This window comes from Lissotriton helveticus, chromosome 3_1 (assembly GCF_964261635.1).
Source record: "Lissotriton helveticus chromosome 3_1, aLisHel1.1, whole genome shotgun sequence".
Lineage (NCBI taxonomy): Eukaryota > Metazoa > Chordata > Amphibia > Caudata > Salamandridae > Lissotriton > Lissotriton helveticus.
In genome coordinates, this window is record NC_136061.1 from 838,632,328 (window position 1) to 838,648,300 (window position 15,973).

General features: G+C 44.4%; 1 protein-coding gene across 1 annotated transcript in view; it reads right to left on the minus strand.

The window, feature by feature from the left end:
* Positions 1 to 1,136: 1,136 nt before the first annotated feature.
* The window catches only part of DLGAP3 (DLG associated protein 3), a 1,133,297-nt gene continuing 1,118,460 nt past the window's right edge, over positions 1,137 to 15,973 (minus strand). Inside the window, exon 15 of the mRNA XM_078683771.1 lies at positions 1,137 to 2,101. Coding sequence (XP_078539897.1) covers positions 1,883 to 2,101 — 219 coding nt within the window. The 3' untranslated portion in view covers positions 1,137 to 1,882. The remainder of the gene's footprint in view (positions 2,102 to 15,973) is intronic.

A 15,973-nucleotide genomic window follows, 5' to 3' on the forward strand; every position in this document is an offset into this window, starting at 1 on the left:
CACGAGCACCCGTAGACAGTAATATTTGTTAAAATCTTGTATTTTCAGTGATATGACCACCGAAGGCCCTGATTTTATATTAACCCTTTAAATGCGGGCAGAATTCCCCGCGATGCGGCAAAATATTATGCTTGTGCAAATCGGATGGCTCCCGGCTGTCCAACGCGCACCATGTTGTCGGACGGTTGGGGGCCGTCCGACGCATCCAAAGTGTTAAAAACAGAGCTTTGGACCATACCATTTCCCGCTGAAAGGCAATATATCTCTCCATGTGTTCCCATACCTGGCGTGTCACCCAGCTTGGTGCTTACTTTTGCTCCATGTTAAAGAACAGTAAATGTTTCAGCACCCAGGCTAATGTGCTGCATAGCTAAATACATTTAAGGTCCCAAAGCCGAGACCGATTGCATTGCAAATGCTTGTTTTCTGACCAGCCTTTTGATAGAAGTGAAAAACAAGGAAACGAAACAGAAAAACAGAGACAGTATGAGGAGGAGACAGATATAGGGGGGAAATGCAAAGAGAACAACGAGATTGAAGAAAAAACAAGTCCCAACAAACGCCCGTTATTTTCAAATGGAAATACAGGCCCTCTCAGTCCATCCATGATACACACGTCTGAACAGCGCGCTCCCATCGCTTTGCTCTGACACCAGACACCCAGAGGAAGCTACGGTCCTCGCGCGCCGTGGCAGCCTGCCCCAGTACGGGGCTACAGTATGAAAGGGTTGGCGGGCTGCTGCCGGGCGCGAGGCGCACACACTTATAATAAAGTGTTACTGAGACCTAATATATTCCCTTGTATCCGTACGAATGACTACGTTTGGCACATGGCACCAATGTCAGGTGAGTTATACCACCGGCGCGGTATAACCTGCTACAATGCAGCGTAATGTAATAGAAAGCTAGGCTCCTACAGCTACATCCCTGTGCAACTGGGATTTCGGACACAGTGGCTCATTTCTGAGGATTCTAAAAAACAGGGACCCGCTGCAGTGGCCAGGCTCGCGCGCTGCTCCGAGCCTCAAAAGGTTAAAAAAGCTCTTCCACGGGATGTGCTGCGATATAAAGGATTGGAGGGAGCTGGGGTGCAGGGATAAAGGAGGAGGGGGTGGAAGTTGATTATATTTCACTCTTATCCACGTTCACCAATAAATCAATGCTACCTAATAAATAAACAGGAGACTGAATCGCGCTGACCTGCGGGTTGCTCCAGAGAGCCACGAGGCAGGGGGAGCTAATCCATGCACCCTTCTGTGGCAAGCTATACTACCCCTCCCTTGCAATGAGGGGGAGTGCGGTCACCTTAAAAATGCAAATTACAATATTTAATCATATTAAAATCCTGAGCCAAAAAGGAAAAAAAAATTAAAGGAAAATAAAAGGAACAGAATATTCCACATTCCACAAGGCCTATATGCAAATATGTATAATAACGATTAAAGTTAAAATTTCAAAAAACAAAATGGCGTCATTGCTCATCATCAGTGGCGCAGGTGCTGTCAGGAGAGTCCTCTCTAACACTTGAATTGGGACCAGCGGGTCGAGGAAGCGTGGTGGAGCCGGCCGCAGTCGCAGTGGTCAGCCGGAGTCCCGGCAGTTGTGCCTTTAATACGTCAGTGCAACGTCCCAGAACGGTGTCCTAGAAAAAATATCTATGCTATATACTTGAGAAAGAAGGGCTTCCTCGGAACAGGTGCCACTGCTGGCCACTGATTTGAGGGGTACCACCAGGAGGATGGGACCATCCCAGTAGAACACAGCTGTGGTCATTGGGTATTTATTCTTATATATTTCTCTTTCTATATATATATTTATATGTATAGGTATATACAGTACAGCTAGAAAAGATATATATAGGTTCTGTTGTGTGTTTCCGGGTTCACAGTCTGGTCTGGGCTTCCGGGATGTAGATTTCGATGCTGTCGGCGCTCTCCGTCGCCGAGTTCTGACGGTAAGATGCCGCTCGCTTAGCGGCCAGAAGCCTCTTCCGCGCCTCCTGCCGCTGCCTGTCCACCGAGTCCAGGGACCGGTCCTTCACGGGATGAACTCGCGCCCGTGGAGGTTTCTTTGGTATGGGAGGAGGAACTTTCTTCTCTTCCTGTAAAAGAAAAGAACAGAGCGTGTCACTGAAGCAGAGAAACAACTGAGAATGTATAGCTGCTGCGCTCCCCTGGCATCTTCGTGCCCCCACCCCAAGGCTGGACTCGGCCAGTCCAGCCCTGTCCCACCCAGATCCCTTCGGGCCATATTATCAAGAAAGAGCGATACATTATAGCCGCTTTTATCGGTGTTAACCTGGGCTTCTATGGGAATTCACAAGGGCATATTATCAAGCCCATTATCGCCGCTTTAGCGGCAGTTTCCTGCTGATAAAAGCGGCGATAATGTATCACCCTTTCTTGATAATATGGCCCTTACTTCTTTACCAAGGGAATCCAGATGATATTCACAGAAGGCAACATATTTCTGCGCATTTGCGAGACCCCAGCTAATAAATAAGTGAAAACATCTTAAAAACAGCAACATGATGAGTTAGCAAAAATGGTTTGAACAGCAATACATATAGCTGAAAAAAATGGCTTAAATTAGCTTATGTAAAACCAAATAAATCCAGAAAATGGTGGTTCGATAGGGTACTGTACACATAGTATAATATAACTGAGCCCTTTTAAGAACCTTGGAAGCCTGCACTATCCTCATATCATCATGTCCAGCAGGGTGCCAGTTAATCTGTTAATATTTTTCTGCTCTTTTAGTAAGATTCTGAAGACAAACATGTTTTATTTAAAGTTTTTTGCGCATTCAGCAACATCTTCGTTTACTGTTTTTTGCCGTGTTTTTATGTTTGATGATGTATCCTTCCTTCATCTTTTCCTGAGGAAAAAGTGGGCTTTCCTTGACTCTCATTCAAAGCTTTTTCATCCCTGTTCTCTTTGGCCACTCTGCTGCTCTTTTTAGATCTCGCCTGTGTGGGCTGCGCACAGGCGCAGCCTCGCTGGCGAGAGTTTATGTTTTTGAGGAGCTTTGAGTATCGGGCTTTAAGTCCCACCCCTCTTTCCCATTGGACGCCGTCACCGTTTATGCTAAACGGTGGCCAGCCATTGGGAAAGAGTTTTGTCTGACGTAGACTTTTCTCTGGACAGCCTCGCCTGCTTTCCTTCTGAAGTAAAAGGTTTCTTATCTTTATGGGGCCAAACACATGGCCCCAAAAAGATAAGAAACCTTTTACTTCAGAAGGAAAGCAGGCAAGGCCGTCCAAGTGGGACGGCAGAAAAAGAGAAAAGTATACGTCATGGCGAGCGCTTGTCCTGCCATAGGAGCGAGGAAGAGGGGCAAGGACTCTATTTTATTTGGACTGTAGGCAGCTACACCCCCAAAAACTCGACTGCCAGGAGGAGAAATATGCTGCTTCTTGGCGATTTCTTGTTCTTACAGAAATACTAAGTTGATTTAAGATTTTTCCTTCCAGTAAAGCCTTTAATTACAATTAAAATCCCCATTCCTTAACCTAGTAAGCACATACATGTGAGCAGAATGACGGAGGAATAAACATATGAAAACGCACTGCATATGTTCGAACCACCATCAAAATCGAAACATTCCTCTATGAATGACATACACAAATACGAGACTAGTTATTTTACATTCCACCAGGGGATTTAGCTCAGTGGTAGAGTGCATGCTTTGCATGTATGAAGCCTCGGTTCAATCCCCGTCATCTCCAGTGATATTTTTTTCTCCACGCCGCTCCCTCACGCCTTTATATTATTGTGTCTGTGCACACGAGAATGCAAACCGCTTCCCCATCACTCCTCTGTCACGCGGTATCACTGGCCCCCTTGTGAAAAACGTCATCACCATGGGAAGAAACCCGCGCATGCATAATGAATTTCTAATAAACTTTTCCAACAGCCTCTGAGTGGTGATCACTAAGGGTGAGGCTGTTAGGGCAGGAGGACAGCCAGCCCCCCTGGCCCAGGCCACGCACCACCAAACCAATTGTATTTTGTATATTACAAAACATAGCTCAACCTGCTAATTAGGGTTGCTTTTTTCCTTGCAAAAATACCGGCCATTTATTTACATTTTGCTACTCTAGAACAGCCAAGTGATGGTAGGTGAAAAATAATTCTTCTAAAATTGCCAGCATTGTTATGTAAGGTAGCAATTACGCCTCAGTTGACTTCAATAATCACCCTGAAATAATTTAGACAGATCTCAAATACTTTTCTACTGATTTCTTTATGTTGTCTGATTTAGGTTTATGTTTCAGGAGGTAAAAATACAGCATTTCACTGCTTTATTTCATATTTTTTCTAGCTGGATGAAGCTCCAGTGTGTCACCCAGCTCGGAGGTGTGCAGTTCCGCTCTGTGTCCGCTGATGTTTGGGTCCGGCTGTTTAACCGGGAGAAAGTGTCACTGTCAAAAGAGCCCCCTCCCCGGTTTCCAACTTGATGACTGTTGGGGCAAGGCTCACGCGTCCACTGGGAATGGTGACAAACACCCCAACCCCCTTCTCACCCCTCCGCCCCAACAGAGGTGCGGAGGATGCGGGAAAAAGGGTGACAGCGCCTTTAACTGTACACTACAGGAAGTCTTTCATAGCGGCACTTGGTTTAAGAGGTGCTGTTTGATATTTTGTTTTCTTTTGAAACGGAGCTCCCAATGACCCTAGGTCCATGCGTGAGTGATCGCCCAGTCCAATTTTTTCGCTCTGCCTTCTGGGGCTTGCAGCCCTTTTCTGTACTGTCTCATGGATCCTTGGAAAAATTTCTATGCCGTATTACCTCTCACTCATAAAGTGGCCCAGGCCAGCTCCTCAGTAGAAGTGGGTGAGATGATTAGAACTATCGGAATACGTTACTTATGGGATGAAGGTTCATTCCAAGGAATGCAACTCTTTTGAAAACATCATGAATACATTAGTGCTGTCATGACACAATGCCAACCTCTGCTGCATTCGGAGGAAATGGCCCTTGGCCGTCCACATCCTGCAGATTCTGCATGACAAATTGTAAACTCACCTCGCCACTTTTTCAATGAGTTTTAATTAGGTTAACACCATTGGCTTTGCTATACAATACCATTAGCAAAGCAAATGGCTTTAACTTAATCAAAGGCATGACCTATTGCATTTTCAATGCTTGTTAATATATGCCAAGCTGTGGTGGAAAGATGTTAAGAAACAATGAGAGCTCGATTTGCAAGGGGTGCCTTCCTACTCTCGCTCTATCAAGGACTGTGGTATTCGTCAAAACATGTCCTATTGGCTGGGAGACAGGGAAGGGGTTTATCTCAGGCTAAGAAATCAGAAATTGGGTACAGACTGTCACCTGCTGCTTGTACTCCTGTTTCGGGAGGGGCGGGGGTGGGAAGAGGCCATAATTCCACCTTCTCTTCTTCTCTGGATTCTAGTTCTGTCTCTTCTAAAGGTGAGAGCAGCTAGTCATCACTAGCACTTACAATCCCAGAAGATGTAGAGACGATCAACATTAAGGCACTCAACATCAAGAGCAAATGGTCTACTTCAAAACATACACACATATAGACAGTAAGAGGTTCAGACCTTTCTTGGTCAATGGCAAGACACCCGTCGAAGGATAGTTCAACATTCTCTGATTGTCTACCTCTTCAGACAGAACTGTGATGTTGTATATTCAGAAGACCAGGAAAAAAATGTTTCTCTGTCACCATTTCCAACAGAATCTGCTGATATGTTGGTCGTGGTCTCACTGGGAATGATGATCAGGCCCATTCTCCTACATTGTTAACCTATCCACAGAGAGTCCAACTATCCCCACAGCCTTCCTCAGAGTTTCTAAATCCTGTTTTTTTGTCTCACTCGGAGGATATTTGTCCTAAAGAGGAGGTTCATTGAGAGTCAAGGGAAAGATCGCCAAATGGGGGTTCTAGCAAGAGATACAGGGAAGAGGAGCCAGAATATGGCTCATGATGCAGACCTTATTATTCTCACACTTCTGAGTCATACAGTTCTTGGAGGAGAAGACAATGTAAGTCTTTATCAATTGTATTAGGTCCTGTATCACCCCCCTCATCTGGTTGCATCTGATTGCAGCTTCTCCGGTTTCTATACCCTCCAGGATCTCACCATTTGATGACTTCATCAGATTCTATAAGTTTTCCAACAAGGATTTGACGAAGTTTCATCTTCAGACTTCCATCATAATTTTGAGGCTATTCAGACAAAGCCATGGAATGCCCTATTCTTCCATTTGTACCTTGTATAATGAAACCCGTGACGGAAAACTTTATGGATCCTTGCTGACTTCGAATGCAGAAAAGATATGCAGAACCACTGATTCGGACACCAGATTTATGAAAGAGGTTTCCTTAGTGGTAGTGATTGCAAAAAAATAATTTAATGTGACTACCTCACCTTTGCTAAATCTATCTCAGATTGAACCCTTTGGTACGAAGACTTGCCAAATGCCCGAAAGCATTACTAAAACTGCCTGTATTCAGCTTTGTTAAGCCGTTATGACCATTCTTTTTGGGATTTAATGTGCCAGTTTATGGAATATCCTCCAAGCCAGAAAACAGAAAGCTTCATGGAGGATCTCAAGCAATGGATGTTAATATCTTATAGCTTTATTGGTGTAGCAAGGGATATTTCAAACCAGCTATGAGTGGTGCCCACCGCCTACCTTAGGTAGTAGGGCTGCCGTGGGGGGCAGGGCAAGGACAGGGGCTTGGGGGGGAAATTGAAATAATATTTAAAAAAAACAAAAAACGTACCCGGCACTCCTCTTTGCTGACCCCGCCTCGATGCTCCTCTCATCGCGGTCGGAGCCAGAAGGGAATAGTCCCTCAGGACTCAGGCTCCACACCCAATCCAGATACTGCTGTCACACGACAGCAGCCCCAGTATTGGTCTGAGCAGCCTCTTTGTCGCTCAGACGGTCTATTGGAGCCTGTGCCTTTTCTCCAACCGTGCTGTATAACACAGTCAGGTTGGGGAAACATAAGTGGTCCTTGGACGGCCGGCTAAGCACACATGTACACATTTGAGTACACTTTACTCTTCCTCTGAGACATGCCCACCCCGCCCTATAGTTATTGTATTATGGGACTTAGACAAAATAAATACAATGACAATAACTGTGTTACTGTAATTTTAATTATCATCTGCTGCCGCAGGCTGCGGGGCAACGCTCTTCAGCCATTGCGGAGGAGCCGCCCTGCTAGCTACCGCATAGGTTTGCCATTCAGTGGGTGTGAGGCATTCTTTATGGCTTAGACAAACATCTTTACCCCCACAAGCTTGGCAAAAAAATCCTGGAATTGCTATTTAACAGTTCTTCTCTTTTCAGGTCTCAGGCAGATGAGGAGAGTCAGAAGATAAAATCAGAGGTGGATATATTAAGTCATGGAGTTAGAAAAGTTACCTGCATTCAGTTTCGATCCATTAGAAATAGCAGGCAACCCTCACACCCACCTTCTCTATAAGGAAACTAATGGAGCAAATACATCACCAACTGCAGTCTATTAAAAAACAGAAGCCTTTTGTGGACGGGGTGGCAGTGAGAAGCCCTCTGCTGCCTCAGGGAAAACATCTACAAAGCAATGGCTCCTTGGCTCTGCTACCACCAATGGGCACATGGTCGGCATAAGTATTTTCAACATCTCCAGGTATGGAAGGCGAATACAAAAAATGTGGGAGAGCTAGATAGAGTATAGAATGCGTTAAAAAATCAGACTTTTTAGAACCACTCCTCAGAATGGGCAAAAACATCAGATTTTTCAGTACAACTTCTCAGAGTCCACAAGGGGGCTCACATCCTGCAATGCTAGACCGGCTGATTCAGCCCTCAATGCTCTTTTTGAAAGGTATGATAGTCAGAGCCTGGACATCAGTAGAACAAAAGAGTTTCAACAGGGCTATTGGATGTGCAGTTTATATTTGAACAATGATTATTTTCATGTGCCCATATGTGCACTTCAGAGATTTTACCTGAGATTCAAAGTTGGCAAAACACTACCAATACAAAGTTCTTCCTTTTGGACTGAAGTCAGCTCTAAGGAATTTTTCAAACATTGTGGCAGTAGCAGTGGCTTACCTCCATGAAAAGACAGTGTCTATCAGAACCTGGATGACTGGTTATTCAAGGCTTCTTTTTGTTTGTCACAAGCCTTTTCAGGACTTTGAGCTGGCAGTAAACCTATTTTGCAAACAAGGTTTTAACCTGAATGTGAAAAACTCCTCATTAATCGTTCTCTAACTATTCCATTCTTGATATAGTCCCTAGACACAGGAAAAAGAAATGTCTCTTCCTCAAGACATAGTTCTTTGTGTTCCTCAGAAACGCCTACAACTCAGAACTGTACAGTACCTTTCAGTTCTTCTCTTCTGGGATCCATGGCCTCATGCATCTCCCTAGTGTTGGATGCAAGGTTACACATGAGATCTCTGCAAACAATATTCTGAAGATCACTGGCACCAGAAGTCACGGAGTCCGGATGACAAGGTACAGATTTTGTGTCAAGCCCTGTAATCCTTGAGGTGATGGTGCAAGAAGAACAGCCTTCTGGCTGGAGTGCCCCTCCTCCTGTGATTCCTTCTCAGACCATGGTGATTGATGCCTCTTTAGAAGTATGGGATGCTCAAATGGACAATCTTACTACTTAAGAGTTGCGTTTCAATGGAGAAGGGGTACCACATCAACTTGTTTATTCTGGGGATGCTTATTTTGCTCTAAAATCCTTTCCTGGTGATCAGGTTTGTTCCTTTAATTCTCCAGATGGATAACATGTCAACGATGTAATATCTAAGCAAGCAAGGGGCTATTCAATCCAGAGTCCTTTCCGAAGAGGATCAGAGGAGTTGGCACTGGCTGCTTTTGAGAGGAATACAACTGACAGCGAAGCATCTCCCAGAATTTCGAATTGCAAAAGCAGATGGTTTCAGTTGTCATTTGCTGAAACAGCACAGGTGAAATATAAACAATGAGGGGTTGGCAGACATCTTCTCTTGTTGGAGCATCCAGGAACAGATTTGCTCGCTGCAGAAGAAAATGCAAGATGCCACATTTACACCTCCAGATTTTCAGAACCTCAGTCACTGAGTAATTCACTTGATAAGTTGACTAGGCGGATTTCTCCACACATTCCCTTCAAATCCTCTTCTAAGGTGATCAACTGGTTGGTTTAGATTTAGCAAGGTTGAAATGATTCTCATTGCACTGGACTGGCCCTGTCAATGGTGGTAACCGGACCTTCTTCAGATATCTATTCTGCCACCCAAAAGATTTATGATGGACTTTTCCATCTTAGTCTACCACCACTCAACTCGACTGCCTGGCTCCTGAGGTCCTACCGTGTGGACATTTGAAGTTGCCTTATAACTGCATGCCTTTCAGAGGGAGGCAAAGCCCCCTTCTGCAAGGTCTACTTGCACATTCCAGTGAAGGAGATTTTGGATATGGTGTATCAACAGGCAAGTGGACTTGGGAATATGCCAGGAAGTAACAGTATATCTTCTTTAGCTGACAAAGGTTGCTTTCCAGTTTTCTTTTTGGAGAATGCATTTGACTGCCATCATTTCAAACAGTAAGGCATTCTATCCATCATTCCAGTAATTGAGAACTTTTGGAAGATCTTATGAAAGCGTTTCCTCCAGTTAGAAGACACACTGGGAATTAAATGTGGTTATTCTTAATTAATGGGGCCATCTTTTGAACCAATGCACTAAGTTGATCGATGTCACCTTTCATGGAAAGTGGCCTTTTGAGTTGCAATTACTTCTACCAGAAGGGTGAGTGAGCGTTATGTTGTCTGTACTGATTGAACCATTACATTTTCTCATTGTAATGAAATCCTTTTTCAAAGTTCTTCAAAACTGTGGGCCAGACTTGGTCTTTGGATATGTTTTCCCCAAATCCAACGTCCCCGGTACAGAGGGATTTTCATATTCTAGATTTTAAAAGGGCATTATGATATTCTTTGGACAAGACTAAAGAGTTGTGTAAAGCCAAGCTACTCTTTGTTTATCACAGTGCTATCTGGACTGCTTTAGCCTAGTCCAAGCAGCCTATAGCTAGGTGGATACATTGTTACATTGTCCCCCGTTATGTGGAAGCTAATAGATGCTTCCCTGGTAAGCCAAAAGCTAACCCTACTAGGCAAAAGGTTGCTACTGCAGCTTTGATGAGGAATACCCTATTCCTGACACTTGCAAGGTAGCCACTTGGAGATGAGCCTATACTGTTCCTAGGCATTATTGCCTGGATGCGGACTCTGGAATGGCTACTTTGGTGGGTCATGCTTTCCTTTGTAATCTTTTTGCCTAAAGGTTAATCCAATCCAATCCAAAATTCTTTATTTCGCTCTATAAGACCATAAAAGATACATAAATATACATTTAACAACAATTTTGGAAACACATTACATAAAGTAATTACATGCCGTTCAAACAAGATGGGGAAAAAGATAAAACATTTCATAATCAAGGGGAAAACATACATAAATTGTTAAAAAGATCACAGTCCATATTTAAAAACAGAATCATGATTTGAGGTATTAAGTATTTAACAGTTTTCTCCTAATGCGCCACATAGCCATAATGACTTTGGCCATGGCAAAGACTATGTGGGGCAGAGTACTAGTTCTCAAAACTCTATAAGCTTCTATGTGGCTCCTGAAACCCAAATTCCTGCATAGGGGGACCAGCCAATGTTTCCTTGGTCTATAGTATGCCGGACAAAAGAAGAGAAGGTGGGTTTCTTCCTCATCATGGGAGTTACAACCCGGGCAGGTCTTGTCTTCCCCTGGAAGCCACTTTGAAGTAAAGATTTTAATAGGTAAAGTACCCAGCCTCCACTGAACAAACAGTTTTCTAGCTTGTATTGGGAAAATAATGTCCATAAAAGCCTCAAATTCATAGGAATTTTTGGATTGCAAAAAGCGTTCGGTAAGGGTGCCGTTAGTAGTCGAGGTCATAAGTGACTCAAGGCTTTTTTCCTTATAGGTTTGGGCTAAGCGTTTCCGGGATAACCTCTGACAACCCAGTTCTGGAGTCTCCCAAAGCTCAGGCAGCTTTAAACGATATAATTCCTTCTTAACGAAGGTCAGCCATGGGATTCTATCTCCGTGGTTCACAGCCATTACGTTGGTGAGATCATTCCTATAATATAAAGGTTAATCTCTTTGGCTATAGTTGAACTGTTAACTTTGGGCTGGATTGCTATTCTAGTCACATTTTATGAATATAAGAGATAATGGCATGGTGAAGAAGGACACATTACTTAACTGTATTCCTAGTTCATCACCCTGGGTATTCCATCTGACTTTTAAAAAGCCCTTCCTACAGTTGCTAAACATAAACAGGTGACTGTTCTTATATATTTTCGTAATGCTCCAAAAATGTACTGTCCAACTGACACCCTGCTGGTTATGATGGGACAGTGCAGGCTGCCAAGGTTCTTAAAGAGGCAGAACTGAATTATACTATGTGTACTAGTTTTATATTAGGGTACTATGTGCTGTTTTTATTTTATGTTACTTAAGCTATTTTAACTGATATTTCTTAGCCAAATGTAATACTATTTTGGTTATCTGGAAAACAGTAAATCTTTCTGGTCTGAGCATATTTTCTTATCTCGATTGGGTGGGAACCAATGTATTTTTTTAAATTTGTGTTCTGGGATGTCACACATGAACTGAGAAATTCTAGCCATTATAAATACATGCATTTAGAATTCAGGGGGAACATCCATGGTGAAAAACTCACAGGTAGGTAACATTTCCTGTCTTCCTCTCTATTGCATATCTACACAATATTTTCCAACCTCTGGCCTTTTATTGCACATTCTTGGCACTATTCAGGCAGTGCTTTCAATTTTCTCTTTTCGCTAACTTTACCTGTTATCTTTTTTCACACTCTATTTCTAATTTTGAAACACCCCGCACTACAGTGTATTACACATTTTTCTGTGCGCTTATTTCTCCAACTCTTCTCTTTTGGAAAACACAATATTTTTTTCTGCTGCTCACCACTCGCTTCTGCATTCTTATGTCATGCTAGCCCCATTTCGTAAGAATATGGAGGAATTTATCTGCACCTGGAGATTTACAAACTCACTTGAGTCTAAGCCTAACAATTCTGGAAATTCAGAAAGGTTTTTCAGGGTATGCATGTTCCCAGAGTATCACAGGTTTCCAGGGATATTCCGTAAATATTTTTGTGGATTTGCAATTAAGATTCTTCTAAGGCATTTTCGCATGCACAGTTTTATGCATAGTAGTGCCTGTGGAAATGCCACATTTATGCATTAGCATTTTTTATCACCACAGTGAAAATAATTGTCCTCATGGCAAAAGCCAACCTCTTACAGGACTTTGGAGGTGGTTTCATCCACCGTTTAACCCTGACAAGAAATTTACTTCTACTATATCCTTTTGTAAGGTGAAACTAGACCGAAAGGATACTTGCAAAATTGTAAGTTAGTAGGTGTGCACAAATAATCAGGTGATTCCAATCTTGGAACAGCCACTCCACAGTCGGGAACCGCTCTTGAAAGTAATGTTACTGATACCAAAAACGTCATGTAAGTAAATCCTTTTACAAGTGTAAAACTAACTTTTATGTTTTGCAAAAAAGTGGTTTTATGCTTGTAAAAAAAGTTAACCCACACTCCTCGTCACGTTTTTCAATTCACCAGTTTCTCAATTTCACCTTTATACATACTTCGTTCATTCTTTTTCTTTTCTCTCCTCTATTTCTCTTCCCATTCCATCTGTGTCTATGATAGACTCCTTCTGTAACCAACCCCTTCAAGGGTCTGCACTGTCTATGGCCATCTTTCAGCAGGATGGTCCCAAACTGAGAAAATCCACAAATGTCCCCCACGTGTTAAAAAAGAGTTCCATGTGCGTGGAGAATATTTGTTACATTTTTTTCTGTATGCAGACATCAATTTGAGGAAGGGGGAGGTCTGTCTTTGAAAATAACTTAAACACTGAGGTGCATATTAACAACCGACATATCGCCACTTTTCCAGCCCGTAGCGCTGGAAAAGCGGCGATCATAATTTTGCGATATTTACAATGCACCGCTAACATGCATTAGCGCATGTTAGCAGCAGTTTTCCTAAAGCAGTTTTCCTAACACCTCGCCTTGCATCGCTAATTAGATGCAAAGTAGGCGTTCCGGAGGAAAACAGGATTGCAATATGCGCTGACACGGCTTCACCAAATTAGCAAGCCGGCAGCGGACCCGCGAAGTGATGCCTGAACTTGCGCTAAGCCCCCATTATCGGCTGATTTTAACGTCTGCAAAAAGCAGACTTAGCATTATATCCTAAGGGAGGTGGATTGTGAAGTTAAATCCACACTTCAGTATCAGCGAGCTCTACCATTATCGCTGATCATTTATCTCTGGAGTTCTCGCTTGAAGGGGTTTTTGCCCGCTATAGCTGGATTTTATATCGCCAATGCGCAGAGCGTTGTTAATACAGCACTATCATGGTGATAAAATCCAGCGATTAAAAAAAACAAGCTACGCGAGTTTAGCGATAATTATCGCTACGTGTTGTTAATATGCCCCTGAGAGCATACAGTAATCCTGCTATCGTAGCAGCTCCCACTGTAGACACAAGAGCTATTTTGCGATGTAAAATGATCATTAGTCAGGTGGTGAACTCAAAATTTGGCAGGTAGGGTGGCGGAGATGGTGCATCTGCCACACCATCTGCAATAAAACTGGCTTGCAGAAGTTTAAATGAGGGCGTAGCAAGGACTTTAATCTTTTGATAAACCGCCGTGCTGTTGACCGGCTGAGTGACGCGGTGTTCTGTCAGGGACAGCTGACTGACTACTGGGAGCTAATGCCTATACAGACCGGCCCCAGGGACATCTGGGAACAGGGGAGAGGTGTGGTGCCGCGGCCAGGGCGACTGACGGTGGAATCTGGGGATCACGGTTCGATCCCCGGCTCCGGCGGCAGGTTAGCCCAGCACCATGTGACTCTGGGCAATAGCTTGCTTAATCTTCCCGACGGCCCCCAGCGCCTAGAGACCCTTACGGGTGATTGTGCGCTTTACAAATGTGGATTATTATTGCATAGGTATCTTAATTCCCACCCTTTGGTCTCTGACGAGACTCCCCTACCGCAATGAATGAAACGTACAAGAAACAACTAACCCGTGCACAGACCGAATAAAGTTCAGTGGGCGCATAACGCACACCTCCTTGGAGGCCAGCACCCCATACCCTCCCCTAATTTCCTCGCTCTTCTCTTCTTCCCCCCTCTTCTACTCAGCTGCTGTTCCGCAGGGACTGTTTAGGGAATGCAGGGCTAAGACATATGGCGTACAATACTCAAACTCGGAAATGTAAAGGTGTTATGTAGATGGTTGCCCGTCCTGATTAGGCTCACTGACTGCACCTTATTGTAAACACTAATTTACTGCATTGCCCTGTAGTTGTACCTGGATCCCCTATGCTACTTAAATAATAAAAAGAAAAACATATATCCTGGGTTATTAATCTGGTTAAAGTTCAAAGAAAGGGCGTTTCATTGGTGTATCATAGCAACAATAATTTTACTAAAGCATTCCACTTTTTAAACACCCAAAGACATGAGGGCTGATTACAATGGTGGGCGGACGTCGGAAATGGTTCCGCCTGACATGCTGTCGGCAGTCCCGCAAGAGGCATTACAATGCGACCGCCACCACGGCGGTTGCAATTTCTAGGTTTTGCATTGCGGCGGGTGCTGCTGGCTGCGGCACCCACCAAAATGCAAAATAGGGACTCATGGCGGGGCGTGGTAAGGCGCCGAAGAAGATGGCCGCGAGTTAGAGAGGCTCCGTAACTCACTCGCTTCCGCCACCCATAAATCCATTAAAGAGATCCGGATGTTTGTAAAAAAGTGGTGTCGGGTCCTCCCTGAGAATGGCGTTGCCGGATTCTGGATCAATTGATTGGGCCTCGGCGTCGAGGACAAAGAGACGGGCAGAGGTCTACTGGTGACCCTGATCAACGGTCTTGAGTGCTAAGCCGGAGGGGAAATCAGCGAGGGAGGCGGAGCCTGGTACTTCTGCGACACTACTTGGGGCCTGTGTGCGAGACCACGGACGCGGTGACAGTGAGCCCTCTTCCCCCTTTGCCTGCGCTTCTGACTCTACCGAGGCACGTGGTGGGGCAAGATTCTTAGACACCGGTGCGGCGAGGTGGTGAGCTGAGTGGTGACTCAGGAGTCCCTGGAGGGCGAGCGAGTAAATACTAGGCCCCCTGGGTCTCACTTATTGCAGACCTGAGCGGTTAAGGAAAAAAAAGATTGTGCGGGGAGCGGCTCGGCAGACAATGTGAGATACTGGCCGTCCAGTCGACAATGAATGAGAGCCACAGAGAACCACTATGGAATCGTCTCAATGAATTCACATAAAACTGGTCGGCGCCTAGAGTATCAAGTAGGTGACAGACTCCAGAGTGGCCTAAAGGTTGACGTTGGAAGGCGGACGCACTCAACTGAGTAAGAAAACCCCTACCCCTCCTTGGTACACTGAGCAGGGGAGAATTGCATGCCCGTGGGTGTCTGTGGGGGGTGTACCACGTCTTCAGGCTGACCTGGGACCTGGGACATTCAAAGCCACAACTGAAGCTACAACAGATATCATCTACAGAGCCAGCCATTAAAGATATAGGACAGACCTGTCCGATGCGCTTCCCTGTTGCCGTCAACTAATTACCCATAAGGAGCAACCACAGTGCCAGGAGGAAATAGGCACAAACCCCACCCGGGGAAACCCGACAGGTCAAAAGGAGTGAGTAACTTCATGGTTAGGCAGAGGCTACTACCTAGGAGGCTAGAGACACAACGAAGGTGGCACCTTCCTCTTCCCATGTTAAAGAGACACTCCCCAGACGTAGTCTTGCTACAATAGACACACTTAATAGGTAATACATGCAAAGCACTAAATCGCTGGAGACATAAACTATTAGTCCATTCTG